The 20,247-nt window shown below is 37.9% G+C and overlaps 1 protein-coding gene across 2 annotated transcripts; it reads left to right on the plus strand.

Annotated features, from left to right (window-relative positions):
- Positions 1–14,765: 14,765 nt before the first annotated feature.
- Positions 14,766–19,500, plus strand: nr4a2a (nuclear receptor subfamily 4, group A, member 2a). Of its 2 annotated transcripts, none has more exons than XM_079881685.1 (8): positions 14,766–14,886; positions 15,379–15,487; positions 15,600–16,487; positions 16,790–16,919; positions 17,103–17,266; positions 17,615–17,817; positions 17,944–18,122; positions 18,223–19,500. In XM_079881685.1, the coding sequence occupies exons 3-8, from the start codon at positions 15,621–15,623 to the stop codon at positions 18,477–18,479; spliced, it is 1,800 nt and encodes a 599-aa protein (XP_079737811.1). In that variant the 5' UTR covers positions 14,766–14,886; positions 15,379–15,487; positions 15,600–15,620; the 3' UTR covers positions 18,480–19,500. The 2 variants fall into 2 exon arrangements, with proteins under 2 accessions (XP_079737811.1, XP_079737812.1); XM_079881686.1 differs by having other exon boundaries at positions 15,619–16,487.
- Positions 19,501–20,247: the final 747 nt, after the last annotated feature.

The following is a 20,247-nucleotide window of genomic DNA, read 5'->3' on the forward strand; positions in this document are numbered from 1 at the left end:
TCGCGCTTGGCTAGGTGCCTCCATGTGCATGGTTCCCCCTCATGTGTATTTCCACTGTAAGCCTCTCTGAGCATGTGTCTTTCCCTCGGCAAGCCACCTTGCCACCCCTGGGGTTGAAATATTCCACCTGCGGCTGGACACCCCAGTGGTACTCCATATGCAGCCCCTCCGTGTGTATTCCAAGTCCCCCCCCCCCCCCTCGCCCCCCCCTTCGGGCTGGGCATAATTGCATATTTCCACTGAGATATGCTTCCCAGTGTACCTTGGTATACACAGGTATTCCTGTGTTAAGTAGGACTCCTTTGTCCGTGCTAGTCTCACGACAGGGAGCTCAGACTTACGCAGGGCACTGGAAGACAGCCGAGGTGGCGTGATTAGACTGGGGACCCCATTCGTCGTCATCCGACGTAACTCGGAGTGACCACGAAAGGAAACCGTCTCGGTTACATATGTAACCCGCGTTCCCTGAGTAGGGAACGGAGACGTTACGTCTCCCTGCCACTTCTGCTGTACCGCTGGGATCGCCGGAGTTCAGTCTCGACTCCTCAGCGAAGAAACATATCTGCATGTTGCCGGCGTACTTCCTTATATACCCACGAGGTGGGGCGGAGTTACACTATGCAAATTCCGCAGACCCATGGCATTTCATTGCCATTGGCTCGTTTTCTATACTCGAAGGTGATAGGCTTTCTAAGCGAAACCCCATTCGTCGTCATCCGACGTAACGTCTCCGTTCCCTACTCAGGGAACGAGGGTTATTTACGTAACCGAGACGATTTCTGTAGTTGACTGATTTGTAAAAATAGTGTTAATTTGCAGCAGAAAATAAGTTCACATTTATCTAGTAGTTGTGTAACTTATGTAATATTTCTGTATTTTGTAATGTCTTTGGCAGTCAAGAAGTGCAACAAAAGACAAAAAATGGAGAAAAAAATGGTGAATGCATAAAAAATTATTCTGAGTTCTCCTAATTGTTTTTTAAACCAAAAGGACTGTTTGACTTAAACATTTATGCTTATAGATGATCTTTACAGGCATATACTCCATAAATTACAGCCATAATGGATTTTAGCTGTAATTAAAGACACGTTTTGAGACAGATGACAGATCAGTGTCAGTGGGTCAAAGGTGACGTCTCATCTTAGAAGATGCTCACCTATACATCAGGTCCGAGAGGTTTATCAGATCAAAATCCCTACATAAGTGACAGACAGGTACCTTTAAGCTACAAAGTGTATTGGGTGCAGGGAAGAGGGTGTGAGTGCAGATGGGAAGTTCTGTCTCATCTCAGTAATGAAGCACACCTGAACTCTGCTTTAAATACCAGAAGAGAGGATGGAAATGTCACATGCAATTAAAACTCATGATATGAGATGCCACAAATCAAACCAAGACTTCACCCCCCCCCCCCCAAAAAAAAAAAAAAGAAAAAAAAAGAGAGAGAGCTAGAGAGAGAGAGAGAGAGAGAGAGAGAGAGAGAGAGAGAGAGAGAGAGAGAGACATGGAATGACAGATCACTTGACAGCTCCTACAAAATGTATCCTGCCCCACCAAAAATGTGCCTCTTGTTTCATACTGAACATCTGAAACAACATGAAAATCACTCGGGTAAATCATTATGCTCAATTTGGAGGATTTCATTTTTTTTACCCAGGACTGAACTGGAGAGCATACAACCCCCAAAGTGAAACAGATTTTTTTTTTTTTTTTTTTTTTTTTTTTTATGCACTGAATATAAAGTAATTTCTAAATGTTTGGCCAATAGATTGAATATTGTTTTGCAAGAAATTGTGCATAAGGATCAATCTTATCGTATAAAGAATATATACATTACAGACAATCTTCACCTAATAAGGGACGTCTGTGATTTTACTCATTGAAATAATTAGTTAATTTGGGTTTGTTATCTTTAGATCAAGAAAAGGCTTTTGACAGGATTGACCATGTTTTTCTTTTTGACACTTTGAAAGCTTTTGATTTTGGGGATAATTTTATTTCAAATATTAAACTTTTATATACTGAGGTAACATGTACTGTATGATTAGAGGGGATAATTTTATTTCAAATATTAAACTTTTATATACTGAGGTAACATGTACTGTATGATTAAAATTGCCGGTGGATTAAGTATTCCTATAAGAGTAAAAAGAGGTATCAGGCAGGACTGTCCTCTCATGTCAACTGTACAGTATAGTAATCAAACCCTTGCTGTGCAAATTAAGGAGAGAGCTAATAGGTCCACAGGTTAACAACCTACCTTCTAATATTAAACTTTCTACATATGCTGATGATGTCACAGTTATAATACGGCAGCAAAATTACATTCAGATGCTTAAAGGGATAGTTCACCCTAAAATGAAAATTCTGTCAGTAATTACTCACCCTCATGTTGTTCCAACCGCGTAAGACCTTCGTTCATCTTCGGAACACAAATTAAGATATTTTTGATTAAATCTGAGAGCTGATCACTTCTCCATAGGCTGCTAGGTGACCGAAACTTGCTGGCCCAGAAAAGTTATTAAAGAGATCGTTAATATAGTCCAAGTGACTACAGTGGCTTAATCTTAAGTATATCAAGCGACGAGAATACTTTTTGTGCGCAAAAACAAACAAAAATAACGACTTTATTCCACTATTCATTTCCTTCTCTCTGGGCCTAACTTTCTGGGCCAGCAAGTTTCGGTCACCTAGCAGCCTATGGAGGAGTGATCCAGCACTCAGATTTCATCAAAAATATCTTAATTTATGTTCCGAAGATGAACGAAGGACTTACGCGGTTGGAACAACATGAGGGTGAGTAATTACTGACAGAATTTTCATTTTTGGGTGAACTAACCCTTTAAGGAGGCCTTAGAGTGTTATGGTAAAGCTTCTTCAGCAGTTTATAACTGGGGTAAATGTGATGCTTTGTGGTGTGGAAGAGATTAAAAAGGTCCAGTACTGGTGGCTTACAGTGGGGAAGAGCAGGTTTTAAATTCTTAGGGGTATTATATGGACAGAAGAGTACAAAATAAATAACTGGGAGAGCCTAGTGGAGAAAGTGTGTACTTGGTTGTCTAATTAGAAATGGTTGCTACACCAGCTGTCCTACAGGGGTCTGCATCTTCTTTATGGCACAAAATGGCAATACTTGCAATAAATGCCTCCTGATGATCTGGTGAGAGAAATCCAGCAGCGACTACTGGAGTTTTCCTGGTCGGGACATCATTGGTTGAAGGCGGCAGTGCTGTATTTGCCTATACAGGAAGGAGGCCAGGGGCTGATTGATGTCGCATCAAGAATAAAGGCCTTCAGAATCCAGACGGCACAGAGACTGCTCTATGGAGATATATGGCTGGAGTTGCCTGTGTCCTCCTGAGGAGAGCGGGAAACATGGGTCTAGACCGCCATCTCTGTCTCATGGATATTAATAAACTGGACCTTTCTGGACTGACCTCTTTTTATAGGTCTGGACAAAGTATGGACACTTTTTAAGTTTTCACGGGGTGGAAATGGGACATAGAGATTATGGCTGAAAGAAGAACCGTTACTTTTTAAACTTGAATTGGATTTGGGCATTTGGACAAAAAGCCATGTGAAAAGCAAATGTTATACAAGATTTGACATCTAATGGAAAAAAAGGGGTAACATGTACTGTATGATTAAAATTGCTGGTGGATTAAGTATCCCTATAAGAGTAAAAAGAGGTATCAGGCAGGAATTGCTGCTGAATTTTGGGGCTTTAAAACTGGGACTAAGATCAATCAGACTGGCACAGCAATTGTTGAATCGGATATTAGAGTCTCTGCCACAGGACTATAGACTGGCACTAGAAACTTTTTATGAGGAGGTGGATATATGAATTCCAGAGCTGAGTCTTTCTGCTGAGACTGGGTCATGGCAAGAAAAGGAAAGCAACTGGCTACCTTTTAAGACACATCAGCTGTTTTTGTTTTGCGATGCTAGAAATAAATTAATTTACATACTGTGTTTAAAACAAGCCATTTTATACACTAGAGAGTGGCAAAGAGTCCAAATTTCAGGAGATGTTTGGGCTGGGCACTTCCCCTAAAGGTAGCTGGTGGTCCTTGACCAAACCACTCCTTGAGAAAAGGTCTGAGATCTTCAGTGGAGAATTGTACATGGGATTATAGCTGCAAACAGATACAGATACATATACAGATACAGAGGTAGGGAGGGATTGTCCTTTATGTGGAGAAAAATAAACCCTTTTTAATTTGATTTTAAAGTGTGAAAGGTTTTTTTTTGTTTTTGTTTTTTTTTTGTTTTTTTTTTAACAAATTGGAAGAGTGGTGTAATACTCTGGAGGAAGTTTTTTTTACACCAGTTTATTTCATTTATGAACCAAAATATAGCAGAAATAGAAGGAACATTCATGTTTTAACTCATTTTTATTTTTATTTGGGCAGGCAAAACTGGATCTTGACTGAATCAACTGATGTGGTGTACATAAAGGGTTTACTAAAATCTCATATTAAAATAGAATTTACTTTCTACAATGACATGTAAATGTTTAAATACAAATGGGGAGTAAATCAATGTATTTGTGATGTTGAAATGATGTCTGTTTGGAAATGTATATTTAAGTGTAACTGTGTATGAAAAGGATTATTATTATTTATTTATTTTCATCTTTTCTTGTCTTCTCCTGCACTCTCAGAAAAAAAAGGTACGAAAGCTGTCACTGGGGCTGTACCTTATAGGTACCAATAATCACCCTTTAGGTAAAAAACGTATACCTTTTAAAAAGGTACAGCCCCAGTGACAGCTTTCGTACCTTTTTTTTCCTGAGAGTGTGGTAACATAGTTAATGTTAAAAGTTAATGGTTTTTAATTTTTTTGTAAAGAAATAGACCTTTAAAAGTCAAAAGTCTCTCTCTCCCATCAGGCAATAATCTCGCTAGCTATAGCAAACTACATCAGCTAAATTCCTTGACAGTATAATACTTTAACTGCAGTAAGTCACAATGAAAACCGAGGTGATGTGACCTAAATGAATCATGACACACACAAGACAACAACCTCCTATTACAATGTTATGGTGGAATTTTATATGACGATATTTTCCCATCTCCATAGAACTTTTGCTCTATTGATTTGCTGGACCAGTCTAAAAGACTGAAGAGAAATGACACATAGCTAAAGTTATTTTATAAATCTTCTTTTTGAAAAGAAAAAGAAGAAAAACTTCTGTTTGGTCAAAAAAGACACACAAGATCTTCAGTTCTGTGAACTTCAAATTATGAGTATTAAATATTAATGAAATCCACAATTATTTGAATTTCAGTCCAATCTGTTTTCTGATGCTTTTTATGATTCTGAAAAAATAAAATAATAATTTCATGAAAAATGTGTAAAAAAAAAAAAAAAAAAAAAAAAAAAAAAAAAAAAGTGCTTTACTGCCCCACTTCACTTTTTTTCTGATGCTTTTTATGATTCTGAAAAAATAAAATAATAATTTCATGGAAAATGTGTAAAAAAACAAAAAAAAAAAGAAAATAAAAATTGCTTTACTGCCCCACTTCAGGTGATCTGTTTACAGCAGGGTCTATAAGAATCTGAACACAAGAGCATGCAGGCCTATCGTAAATCTCATTCGCTGCAGGAGTGTTATTTCAGTGAGAAATTTTCCAAACATATGAATATATCTGGCTATATTTGCCTAATATGCTTGGTGCTCATCTCCTGTACTTCTTCCCCCACTATCTGCTGAGTGTGCAGTCTCACTGTCTGGAGTCACACTAATTGGACCCCTCTCTGATTCACCTCCAAGACCCCAGTATGTTCAAACAGATAGAAAAATAAAACACAGCCCTAAAATAATGAGATTCTTCAGGTCGTTTCAAATGTAACAGAAAATGATGACATTTTGGTTTGAACCCAGCTGACTTCTTAACAATGTGAAGACAAAAGAAGGCATGAATGCTTGAAATCGCCCCCTATTACTTTGATATAATTACTCTATATTAATCCCATCTTGATAATGACAGGGCGAGTCTCTCTCTTTCTCTTTTTCTTTCTCTCTCTCTGCCAATAAAGTACTCTGGATCCTTTGAAATAACTTTAAGAGAGAAAAATAAATAAATAAAAGAGGGAAGGCAAAATAAATAAATAAATACAAAATAAATAAATAAAAAATCTCCCACGACGGATTCAACACGAACATGTCTAGACCTCTTTTGAATGAAAAATGATACGTGAGGGAAAATAAAGCAATATGACCAGAAGGACCAGGAATTCACCAGATGAGTGTCAGCGGAGAGGTAAAAAATGAAGCATTTACCTGTTCCTAATCTAATTTCTTCATGGCTTTCTGTAGATATCGGACCCCGCTGTGAATAAGCTTAGTGTTTGCGCTGCCAGTCCCAGGTGAGAAATCGCTCCTCTCTGTCAGGCTCGTGGAGAGTGAGAGAAACCGGCTCCGGATCAACGTCAGCCTGATATTTGGCTACTTATTCTCACCAGCACAAAATGTTTAGAATATATTACATATCATTTTCATATGCATCTTTCCTCTCGCTGTAATGTGCTTTAAAGGCGAACCTGGGGACTGGGGTAGCTAAGCTATATGAGAGGGCATTCATATCCCCATGGGAAACGGGAGACGTTAATATGTATGAGCGCACATGTGACTGTTAAAAATCTCTAAATGTTGAAATAATAGGGTTTATCTGAAGGTTTCAGACTCCACCTTTTTTTTTTTTTTTTTCATGAAGTGTAACCAGTTTTTTTATTTATTTAAATAATTTAGACTTGCAAATTTGTTTGAAAGACCGCAAAGAAGCAGAGGTGAGCGAGAAACTGTAAACGGGACACTCACAGGAACAGCACTCCAAACCTCTGTTTTCCCTGCAGAATTACAAGCTGCAAATCCAAAAATTCACAAAAAGAGAGAGAGAGAGAGAGAGAGAGAGAGAGAGAGAGAGAGAGAGAGAGAGAGAGAGAGAGAGAGAGAGAGAGAGAGAGAGAAAAGAATAGAGAGAAGAATAGAGAAAGTGGATTAGGACAGGGGATGAGCGCAGTTTCAAAACCCTCCTTTCTCAATCTCTCACTCACATTTTTCAATATTAGACACTGAAATTAATAATAAAAAAAAGAACAAATAAAAACATATTAAAGAAACCTTGAACTAGAGCATAGATAATTGATTTATGGAGTAACAGAGAAGACGATCACATGAAGTCTCATTTGGGAGAACCAGTGAGCCATACTTCAAACACAGAGATCAGGCTTTACTCTGCCACGTTGTCGGTTTCTGGAAGACGAAAATCCCTCTAAGTCCAGCACTTGCGATGAGGAGGCCTCCTGAGGAGCAGGCTGAGCCTGTGCGAGCAGTTCACACACAATGAGCTGCAGCGTTATGCAACAGCCGCTCAGAAAAGATCTGTCTACAGCTGCAAGTGGGACGCGCACAAAACAAGAGTGCCGCTCGAAATCCTCCTCTTGCTGCTAAGAAGAAGCAAATAGGATTGATCCAAATTTCTCAAATGAGGAAGACTATAAGGAAAGCCATGTGGTGAGAGAGAGAGAGAGCGATAGAGCGAGGAGCTTCCATTGTGTTGGCTTCATGACTTCTACTACATCCTACTGTATGAAAATTCATGTGTTTGAGTCTATCAGCAGTAGCTAGGATGTCAGTGATGAGGATGGCATTGCTGTACCTAGAGGTTTTCCAAAGGTTTCCGCCAGTGTGTCAACCTAAGAAACCCAGTATTTAATTTGTCTTTTAATTTTTATAGTTGAAACTCCAAGTGTGAAAAGCTCTTCCAAGCTCTCACTTCCAAATTTCCTGTGTTTTGCTATTATCACTGCAGAAAATGTGTAGAATAACAGTGTCAACACTCATGCACACTTCATGTTTATAACTGTCTTCCAAACTCACACGATTTATAGAAGAACTGTCTTTTATTACAGTTTGTTTGTCAACTGCTTACACACATTTTCAAAACTTTGCCTTTTTTTTTTTTTTTTTTTACACACAAATCCAAGATTTGCACACACAAAATGCAAAATGCCTTACATTTCTTGCAAAATTAAGCACAGTATTCAAAATATCACAAACACATCTCAAAAGCAAACATTTGTCTTACGTTGCAAACATATTTGATCTAATATTATATTTTTGGATATATCACATACACACATTTATTCAAAACCTTAAGCTCTTCTTTCATTAGCTCCTATGTACATTTCTGTACAAGACTGAAAGTAATTGGCAGAGAGAGATGTTGAAAAATTCACGGTAAACAGAAAAGCAAGATTGAAACCAAACTATATATATATATATATATATATATATATATATATATATATATATATATATATATTCTCTTTTTTTTTTTTTTTACTGTAAGCATTTGTGGTTGTGAATACAGCATTACACAGTCCGAAAAACCTATAACTTGACCTTAGGCCTTTTCTAAAGCCATGATTGGTTGGTGTAAAGAAAAGCAATGAGTGTTGCACATGTGAGGAGGTAGTGTGAGGCGCTGATGAATTTGTGCATTTTGATAGGTTGTGTTTGAAAAAGGAAATCAAGATACTTCCTGTTAGATTTTTGTGTTACATAGAGAATTGTGTGTTGTGGTTTCCAGAAAGATTTTATGAAATTGAAAACTGAGTCGAAGGCCGAGAATTAGTGTATGGTTTTGCAGATGTGGTGTGTGGTTCTGGTGTTTGAGTGTCAGGTTTCAGAAATTGTGTGACAAGTAAAGATTTTGTACCATCACCGTTTTGTAAGTCACCGTAGTTGCCTAAAGCAAGAACCTTAAAACCAAATAATCAACACACCAAGGAAACTGTATGTGATAGAATCAGAGGTGTATCTTTATCCAGAGGGTTGGCCCCGAACCACAAATATCAGACTCCTCTTTGAGTTAAGTAACAGTGTGCTGCTTCTCATGGGACGCTGGCCATTATCACCTGCTCCAACACATGCACACCAACTAGCCATTCATTTCACTGTCACATGACTTCAGGGGACTCTATGTATTTATAAATGTGTTCATTACTATGCAAGTCTTCATATTCTATTTGATGGATTCAGCAAAACACAAATCATGCATTTTCTGCAGAAGGACAGAGAGAGAAAAAAGTGACAGCAGAAAAAAAAAAAAAGAATGATCAATCACATGCTAATTTATTTACTTCCCCCACTCCTAACGAGTGACCAGCATGATTAATCACAAATATGCATGCCACATGCATATGACATTGTTTAGTGAAATACAGTGTGATTTCAGTGCTCTCCGTAATTCTGTGTTTGACAAAGAACACATGGTTGGAATTTTCTTTAAAACATAGTATTAAATACGGTGGCCCAGTAGTGCACAACACAACGAAATTTAAAAAGCAAACATAAGTTCACAACACAACGAAATTAATCCACAAAACAACGGAAATGAGCCACGACACAACGGAAAATGTACAACACAACGAAATAAAGCCGCAACACAACGGAAATGCTCCGAACCACTAGAGGGCTCTCGGAGCGCGATAAAGTTAGTTTTCCATGCCACTGTTCTATAGAGTCAGCAGTCTAAAAAATATATCAACACCAGGATTAGTTTTAACACTATGTAGCTGACCATTGTATATTGACATTTATTAATTCAAAATCACCCACGTGCATTATAGGTGCATTTATACTGTAGAATGCTTTGACGCCATACCACAGCGCATGATCCCTAAGGGAACGTCTGCCAATTGTTTCAAGTTGTTAAAACGTATAATTTGTATTACTTAAAATTACTTATAACATTCAAAAACAGACATGTTCCAAATCCGAAGCTTGATTGTATTGGTAGTAGACTGACTTACTACAGCTGACTTTTTTCCATTCATGTATTTACAGTAAATAATTATTTTTTAGGAAATTTCTGTACTATAATAAAAAAAAAAAAATTTCTTTTATCATGTTTCAAAGGTTGTAGTTCCTATTAACCAGACTGACTTACAACAGGTGACATTGTGCCAATAGTTCCCTGTATGCACAGTACACAATTTTATAAAAACATTAGACCTATTGTAATTCACCTAAAGTTTTTTTTTTTTTTTTTTTTTGTCCCAAAGCTAATTCTGCAATTCACCAAATGGTTTTTATTTTTATGTATCAAATTATATTATGATAAATTATACGTTTTAACCACTTGGTTAATATCCAGACGTTCCCTTAAGGATCATGCGCTGTGCACGTCAAAGTAATCTCCAGTATAAATACACAGCTATAATTCATGTAGGTGATTTTGAAGTATATTTTATGTCGATATATAATGGTATACTGTTAAAACTAATCATGGGATTGATATATTAAGACTGCCGACTCTATTGAACAGTGGCAAGGAAAACTAACTTTACCGCGCTCCGAGAGCCCTCTAGTGGTCGGGAGCATTCCCACTGTTTTGTGGCTTTATTTCGTTGTGTTGTACATTTTCCGTTGTCCTGTGGCTTATTTCCGTTGTGTTGTACATTTTCCGTTGTGTTGTGGCTCATTTTCATTGTGTTCATTTCGTTGTGTTGTGGCTTAATTTCGTTGTGTTGTGAACTTAAGTTTTCTTTTTAAATTCCGTTGTGTTGTGCACTACTGGGCCACCGTAAGGTGTGAACATTCTGCATTTTACTATTTAGACCTGCATACACGATTGTATCATAATCTACACAAATTTTGGACAGATCATCTTCTCGCCCATTATTTCGAAGACATCAGATAAATAATTTAAAAAAAGAGTGCAATTGTATCTTATTTGTAACTCATAACTCACATTCAGGAAAAGGAAATGTGAAACTTGAATCTTATTGTCACCACCTTCAACACCCTGTTGCCACCTCATTGGAAGCAAAAAAATAAAATAACAAAATAATCTATTTATTATATCAATCCTTTCAAGTGGAGAGCAAATTTTAGAGCTTCTTGCATGTTCCCCGAAAAGACCCCAAGTAATTTCACAACTTCTTCAGAAGATATCTTAACATATTTTAGATGAAATGCTTCTCATCAAGGCCAAATTATTTGAACTTTGCTGCCATATTAATTCTACAGCTCTATATTTCTATATATAGAGTTCTTAATGGGAAGGTTGATTAAATGAACACAATAGAAGCAAATCACCTGGCAGTTAAAAAAAGAAGAAAAAAAAGTCAATGTAGAAAAAACAACATTTATTGACTCTCGTGAGACTCATGAGTGTTTTATGATGAAAGGGAAACTAAACTGTTATAATTAGCAGAACATATGAACATATTTGCTCAAATGACTTTGCAGAAGCTGAAGGGTAATTAATTAGACTAACTGGCAGCACTTTTCATCTTCCTTCAGACTGACAGTGATTTTTTTTTTCTACTGAAGCACAATTTAACAATTGATTGTGGCATAAGAGCCCACCTGCAGCTTGAGAATTCATTTTCACACAAGAAGGAGAGAGAGAGAGAAAAAAAAAATCCTCAACTAGGATATATTGCCCCATGGCATGAATATGCAAGAACTCACAATATGCCGGCAGAGTCATTACTAATGTTACTGCCAATTACAAGGCATGTCATGACACTGATTCATGAATATTCAACACTGACAGATCTTCATGCTCGCCGCAGTGATGCATCTCGTTTTACAGCTTCACTGAGGTAGAAGAGAAGGGACCTTCATCACAGCACAGAGGACTCATCCTGCAATACAAGCTGTTTCATTAGGGTTAAATAGTTAAATGTGTGTTATATAAAAGTGCATGGAAATGATGGAGTGCTCCCTTGTTCCATAGAACTCACATTAAAGCATATTAAGTAGACATTTAGTCCTGAAAAGAAGGAATCTTAAATTGGAAAAAAGACATAGACCAGTGCCTTGAGCAAAAGAGGTGCTTTAAGACTGCAAGAGGTATGGATTTTTTATATTTTTTAGATGAATCTACTGGGGAATTGAATCATGCAAACAACAACGTCTGACCTTTTTGAACCTGCATTAAAATGGGAGAGATTTCATCATCTCTAAATCAAGCTCAATCACATCAAGTGTGGAGTGATGTTTTAAAATCATAAAGTCATCTGTTGGCCAATATCACCAGATTAATGCAGCTTATCTCATATAGAAAGAGAGCTGGACACATATGATCCTTATCTAAATAGGCTCTTTGTGCCTTTTTAGGAGACAATGTCTAGGTTGGACAGTGAGTCCACTCTCCTTGATAATAGCATGTTAGTATGTCACAGTGGTTACTCAATTTCAAAAGTCTGCTAAAAAGACATTTCCAATTAAAGTAGAGTTGGCTTGCATCATTACTTAGCAGATCAGAATCTTAGGAGGAAGCTCTCTCACTCACAAACATGAATTAGTAGCCTTAAATGTACTACACCCCAGTGTTCAGGCCAACAGACTACACAGTCAATTCTAGTTTTAAACTGAGATGCTGATAACCAGGTTATACTGTAATCTCAAAAAAGATTAATGCATAATAAAATGTTTAGGATTAAATCCTGTTTTTTATCTGTCAAGATCAGTAATGCCATGTCAGGGGATGCTGTCTATTTCAAGTAATATGGCAGCAAAACTCTTCACATTTATCAATGTGATGAATTCATCAAAATTAATTAAACCTTAAATGTTTAAATGACAGTGACACTGGCACAGCTTCGATTTTCTGCCCTGACTCTAAACGGTCTAATATGAGCAACATAAATACACTCCTCAAACATTTGTAGCGCTGTCCATGGTACTTCACCTGTTTCAGTTTTCAGGTTAGAGTGCTGAATGGACAGCTCCTGTCCAACACGGTACTCCCTGAACATCTATTCATCAGGATTACTTTTTTTTTCTGTGTTTTTGTTTTTTTTAGTTGTTAAAGAATAGTAAATATCATGTTGGCTGTTGATGATCTAAGTCAGGATAGATCTATGTAAACCTTTCCACTGTATATCTTTTGTTCTTATTATATCTTAATATATTTTCATTCCCCTCTGAAATGCATACCCATCAGCACACACACAAGCACACACATGTTGGGTTTTCATATTTTCTTGAGACATTTCATTGACATAATGATTTTTATACTGTACATACAGTATATTCTATCCCCTAACTCTACAGCCATCACAGAAGGCTTTCTGCATTAAAACAACAACAACAACAACAACAACAACATAATTTAGTGTGATTTATAAGCTGTTTTGCTCCTGGGGACCAAAAATGTCCCCACAAGGCCAACAATTAGTATTACTATCCTTGTGGGGACATTTGGTCCTCATAACACCAGGACCACACAGACACACACACACACACACACACATTCTTCAGCGTTTAATAATTGGGAAATAACTTCAGTCCAATTTGATTGCTCTTCATTTGCTGCCTCTTCTTCCCCATGAGCAGTGATTAAACTATGCATATATATAAGGCAGTTAGTAATTAAATGAGCCAATGGGCAATTATTGCTTAATTGTATGTAATTTCCCTTCATTAAAAAGGTAAATGAAAGCAGACCATATTGTGAATATAATACATTAGATATAGCAATAAACCCAATCAGGTGTTGAGCACATGGCTAGTCGCTTTGCCTGTCATTGGTTATGTGGAACATGACTGCCAGTTTTGGACATCATTTTTAAATGAGACATCGTGGACTCATGGGGCAGTTCTGTCCCCACATATCAGTCTTGAATGGAAGAGCAGTGTCTGTGGCACACTGACAATTTGTTCGACATATATAGGCATACATTGGTCATCGCTGTATTTGCATGCATTTATAACACCATACTGTATAAAACAATCCAAAATGATTGTCAAGTGGGTGCTGAACAACAGTGTCCTCTAGAGGAGACTACCACCTCTATTTGGAGAACACCACAGTGGTTTACTGTAGTACAGCTACAAACATCATACAGCCAGAATACAATCAGTTTTGTAAGAGGTATTAAGAAAACCTCACAGGCCTTAATTTTCTATATTTTGTCATATAGGGGACTGAGCAGAGGTTTTTGTATACTGTGGTTTTACCTATAAGGCCAAGACAAGTCCATTGTGGTTGAGAGAAGCAATAATTAGAAGGTTTGTTGAAAGAGGCTTTTCACATGATGCTGAGTGAGACCTGTCTCAAATAACAGTAACACCCACCCAGTCAGATACAACAGGGCAAAGACTGTTTGAGGGGAAGTGACCTCTTTTTCTAGACTGCAGCATGGGCTGTGTCAAAGCTGTTGTTTTCTGCATCACATTTCTTCATTTTCAACACATTTATAACAATATGTATTTATAACAATATATAACAATAATTAAATTAAATTGAAATGACCATAAGAATCCCTCTGCTAATGACCCATCCTCCACTGCCTGCCTGGAATATATATATATATATATATATATATATATATATATATATATATATATATATATATATATATATATATATATATATATATATATATATATATATATATAAAGACTGAGAACAAATAAATACGTATAATTCATGTTGTTATCTTTATTCACAGTGTTTTATGTGAAACAACTTTTTAATAATTGTAATTTCTTAGCATTTATCAAAGTATACTGTGCATACTGAAATATGCATCACAAAACATAGGTAAATTGCTATTCGATCTTGGGGAATATATAATACAGCAGATCTCAGTGAAATCACAGGCATGTACCGGCTGTCAGTCAGTCCTCAGATTGGCAGAAGAGTCTCGCAGCTGATTGGTGCTACTCACATATGACGCAGATGACGCACTGAACTCAAGCACGTGGGTCTCACATAAACAAAGACACATTGGCAGACAGAGCTCTACATGCCAGTGTTGAGCTCCGAGCTGTGCGGACAACACTCTGTACTGGACATTTACACACATATTCTGCATCACAAGCATATGGATACAATATAGTTTTGCCGATGGTTTACTAAGGTATGTCATTGCCTTTCTTTTTATTTTTGTGCAAATATGCAGTTTAAAGTAAGCATAGCAAATTTGTCCTATGGTATCTTTGCTTTAAACAGTCTGTGATTTCTGTTTGTTGGTTTCTGCTGGTTTTATGCAAACTATTTTGTTGTTTTTCTTATAGCTGCGATGTGAAATCAGTTTTTATTCAGTCCTTGTCTGAGACCATTGACCAGCGCACGCTTGTGTGAAACCGTGAAATTTATGTGAAATTGTGTTTTTTCCAGACATGCATTTATTAAAATGCATTGAACTCGAGAGTAAAAACAAATAAACAAACGCGGTGCGCAAAACCTTAAACTTTCGATCCATCACGCATATGCACATGTTCTGATACGGCGCAAGAAAGTGTGTTTCAAATTTCTAAGTTTCAGTGAGCTCTAGCATTTTGTATAGGTAGCCTACATGGAACTACTAAAATGTGATGCAAAATCAAGTGAAAGTTGTGTGTTTTATCAGAGGGAGAATCCAGAGCCGAGTCGTTTGTCTTGAACCCCTGTATTACATTTCATCTGTTATTATCATCACCTTCACCAAGATCTGCAGTGGAACAGTCCCACGACTGAAGGTACTTTTCACTTAAAAGTGATTTTGCAGAGTTGCATGTAAGCTGAAAACACTGCTTTCGATGGGCATGTGGCTTTTATTCTCAGGCTGTCTTTCTGTTTTGTATTGATTAGGCTCCTGTTTTGTTCGCAGCCATGCCCTGCGTCCAGGCTCAGTATGGCTCATCCCCGCAGGGCGCCAGTCCTGCATCTCAGAGCTACAGTTACCACACCAGCGGTGAATACAGCTGCGATTTCCTCACACCAGAGTTTGTGAAGTTCAGCATGGACTTAACCAATACCGAGATCACCGCCGCCACCACCTCTCTGCCCAGCTTCAGCACCTTCATGGACAACTACAACACCAGTTATGACGTGAAGCCGCCCTGTCTTTACCAGGTGCCCCATTCTGGAGAACAGTCCTCTATCAAGGTGGAGGAAGTCCAGATGCACACATACCATCAGCAGAGCCATTTGGGCCCGCAGTCAGAGGAGATGATGGCCCACTCCGGGCCTATGTACTTCAAACCGTCCTCACCTCACGCTCCGGGAACGGCGAACTTCCAGGTTCAGCCCAATCACATGTGGGAGGACCCGGGCTCCTTGCACTCTTTTCATCAGAACTATATGACCTCGCACATGATAGATCAGCGCAAGAACCCCGTGTCCAGGCTCTCCCTCTTCTCATTCAAGCAGTCTCCACCAGGGACACCTGTTTCAAGCTGTCAGATGCGCTTTGACGGGCCTCTCCATGTGTCCATGGGGCACGACGGTCCCGGAACGCACCGAGCCCTGGACAGCCAGAGTTTCGCAGTGCCCAGTGCTATCAGGAAACAGGCGGGCATCGCTTTCACACACTCCCTGCAGCTCAGTCACGGCCATCAGCTGATGGACAGTCAGGTGCCGTCACCTCCGTCTAGAGGATCACCGTCCACCGAGGGTTTGTGCGCGGTGTGTGGGGACAACGCGGCGTGTCAGCACTATGGAGTCCGAACGTGTGAAGGGTGCAAAGGCTTCTTCAAGGTAATTTTTCATTATTTTTATCATTATTATTGATGATAATAATAATAATAATAATAATAATTTGTGGTTTGGTCGCCGCTCATATCGGTTTTCTCAAATAACATAAAAAAAAAAAAAAAAAATAGACATGATCTGACATTTCAGAAACTGAAGCATATTTTTAAATATATTTTAATTTGCTCCTCGCATATCTGTTCAAAGATAATTTACTTTAAACATTATATCAATGTTTGTTTCTTAAATTGTCAAAAGTTGATCTGAATTTTTGTAATTTAAACGAAATCTTATTGCCCACCTTTTAGCGTACAGTACAGAAGAACGCCAAATATGTGTGTTTAGCCAATAAAAACTGTCCTGTGGATAAGCGCCGGAGAAACAGATGTCAATATTGCCGATTTCAGAAGTGCCTGGTGGTCGGGATGGTAAAAGAAGGTAAATCGCTACAATATTTGTCTACACTTCTCAAACGTGCGGAGGGGATTAGAATGTTTCCCTCACTTCGAAACTAGAGTAGTGTGCAACTGCAATTCTAGTTATCCCTGATTTAATTGTAAATACATTTTACAACAAGCATAACAGCTCCTTGATAGTAACAGTCTTGTGTTGTTTTGACAGTTGTCCGAACCGCCAGCTTAAAGGGTCGGCGAGGCCGTTTACCCTCCAAACCCAAAAGTCCGCAGGAGTCTTCGCCCCCCTCTCCGCCCGTCAGTCTGATCAGCGCCCTGGTCAGGGCTCATGTGGACTCCAATCCTTCTATGAGCAGCCTCGACTACACCAGAGTGAGTTATATTACATTCATCTTTAATTTTACCCATCAGTTCAGACTTTAAGAGAAGAAAGTCCAAACATGACTCGCGTATGACTCTTGATGCGCACCCTGCGCGAAACTGACAGAGCCAATATTAGGAATTTAATATCATACAGTGTTTCATTATAAACTTTCAACACTTTAAGGGTGGCATATTTTACTGTCTAAATTGCTTTTGAAAGAAAGAAGCCAGTGAAATACAGACACAAGTTAAATTAAAGAGGGGGAAAACTCTCCCCCTTTTAGAAATGGGCTTAGCAATTTCACGGGTTATATATTTTAAGGGAGCTCATTAAGTCATGTTTAAATTAAATTCCAGTTCCAAGCCAACCCGGACTACCAACTGAGCGGAGATGACACACAGCACATCCAGCAGTTCTACGACCTCCTCACCGGATCCATGGAGATCATCCGCGGTTGGGCAGAAAAGATTCCCGGGTTCACCGACCTGCCGAAACCGGATCAGGACTTGCTGTTCGAGTCCGCCTTCCTGGAGCTTTTCGTGCTGCGTCTGGCGTACAGGTACCGAGGCTTCTGGAGAAGTGGATTTGCTGCTTCAAATTTTATTGGCTCTGCAATAATTAGGAGCCGCTTAAATCCCCGTTTAATGCGCGCAGTAATTAATGGGCGCTTTGTCATTAATTTCAGGTCCAACCCGATGGAAGGCAAACTCATCTTCTGTAACGGGGTGGTGTTGCACAGACTGCAGTGCGTGCGTGGATTTGGCGAGTGGATTGACTCTATAGTGGAGTTCTCGTCTAATCTTCAGAACATGAATTTAGACATGTCTGCTTTCTCATGCATCGCCGCGTTAGCTATGGTCACAGGTAAAATCCGTTTTTATTATACTGTTCAGATAATTGTTACTGTTTTTTTATGTTATTGTTGTAGGCTAGAATAATAATAATTATTGCTATTATTTTGCAGAGAGACACGGACTTAAAGAACCCAAGAGAGTTGAGGACCTTCAAAACAAGATAGTAAACTGTCTGAAAGATCAAGTTACCTTCAATGGAGGCGGCTTGAATCGTCCGAACTATTTGTCCAAACTGTTGGGGAAACTACCTGAACTGCGCACACTGTGCACACAGGGTCTGCAGCGCATCTTCTACCTAAAACTAGAAGATCTGGTCCCACCGCCAGCAATAATCGACAAACTGTTTCTTGACACTCTGCCCTTTTAAACCGAGAGAGAGAGAGAGAAAGGGGAAAACTATTTCAAACAACCTCAGAGAACTTCCACAGACTCCCTTAAAAAACCTGAAAGTCTGATTTTTCAAACCATGCCGACCATCGCCAAATGAAAAAGGATCCAACAATTCAAAGGCTGGAAAACTCTACGCGAAAAATAAATACAAATAAAAAAATAATTATACATTTTGCCATCGGCAAGCGATTTCCCCCCTCTTTATCCCACCCATATCTGCCTCTGAGTATCTCAGAACAGATACAAATGTAAAAAAAAAAAAAAAAAAAAAAAAAGTTAATAATAATATGAGAAATTATAATAAAAGACAGATTAGTTTGCCTGATTTTGAACAATGACAAATATCTCGCCACTAATCATTGTTAACTGCAAACGTCTGTATTCTTGGAAAAATCAGAGTAGTAGAGTGGAGTGCATCATACGCCATTTCTATATACCTATTCAATAGATTTATGTGATTTATATGATGTGTATAAAGCTTGTACAGAGACAGTTTTTTTCTTTCTTTTATAACTTGTGCCTGTGTATCTCTGTCAGGTGGAAAGGAGACGCATGTTGTAGAGGACTCTTGTCTCTATTACACACTCTATATTCCGGACACTATGTAGTCTGTTAGATTTTATAAAGATTCGTAGTATTGGGACAACTTTTAAATATGGCACATGTGGATAAAAATACCAGTATCATCTGTACAGGTAAAAAGGGACCCATAGTGTTTGTAAAATTGTCAGACATTCCTTCTTTGTATGTGTTGTATGTATTGTTGCTGTTTAATATAAACGTTTATATATTTATTTTGAGTTTGCCGTTAAAGCATGGTGCAGTTGAAATCATTTCAGACGCATCACCGTCGTCTTTGTTGAATGTCTCATATGTGATTTAATTTGCCATCTGTTTTTTTCCTGTAGGTGTGTGAAAATCATCACTGCCTTTTTTTCTATGGTTTAACTAAATACACGCGTTAGGTTCGGTTCCGAATCCGAATCAAACTCCACGAGAAAAGAACATTTAATGTTTACAAATAAAACTTTTAAATAATTTCCAAGGAGGAGCCGTGTTTCTTAATCACATTTCAAAATGAAGAGGGAATTCATTGTACCGAAAATAAACTTTTTTTTTTTTTTCTGGAAATGATCAGAAATTGATCAAGGAAAAACATACATTGCTCAAGGAAAAAAACAAAATAACAACAAAAAAGATTATTATTCTCATTCGTATTTTTACATTTTCCCTCACGTGAAAAGTTACGCTTTCTTTTTTATTTTCATAAAAAAAGTAAGTGTAACCAATGTATCGGTTTTAACTTTTAATGACATTTAAACTGCAGATGGCAAATAATAATTTCGCGGGGGAAAATAACTATTTTCTGATAGGCCTATATCCATTTTATCAGGGGGTTTTCTCTTCAGAATACGAATAGACAGAGTAAAAATAAATACATAAATAAATAAATAAATAAATACATAAATAATAATAAAACTTCAACGAATTCACTTCCCAGTAAATACAGAATCTTTTTGGAAGTTTGCCCCACAATAAAAAAAGAAGCATTGCGCACTGTGTGAAAATTTATTTCCATTTATTCTAAAGAGTTTTGCGCTCAAAAAAAGATCTGAACAGAATTACATAGGAGTATTCGTCATTCAAATGCATATAATTGTTTTCGCAAACAGATTTAGTTGTTTTTGTTGTTTAACGTGATATAGGCCTACATGTGTCTTAAAAACTATTAATTCTGTTACAGT

Source organism: Squalius cephalus (genome assembly GCF_949319135.1).
Source record: "Squalius cephalus genome assembly, chromosome: 9".
Taxonomy (NCBI): Eukaryota; Metazoa; Chordata; class Actinopteri; order Cypriniformes; family Leuciscidae; genus Squalius; species Squalius cephalus.

What these genes read in the sequence shown, in the direction of transcription:
- nr4a2a (XM_079881685.1), top strand. Translation starts at nt 15,621, where the DNA reads ATGCCCTGCGTCCAGGCTCAGTATGGCTCATCCCCGCAGGGCGCCAGT. An exon ending in GGTGCAAAGGCTTCTTCAAG is followed by an intron (nt 16,488 to 16,789) that starts GTAATTTTTCAT and finishes CCCACCTTTTAG; the next exon opens with CGTACAGTACAGAAGAACGC. An exon ending in GGTCGGGATGGTAAAAGAAG is followed by an intron (nt 16,920 to 17,102) that starts GTAAATCGCTAC and finishes TTGTTTTGACAG; the next exon opens with TTGTCCGAACCGCCAGCTTA.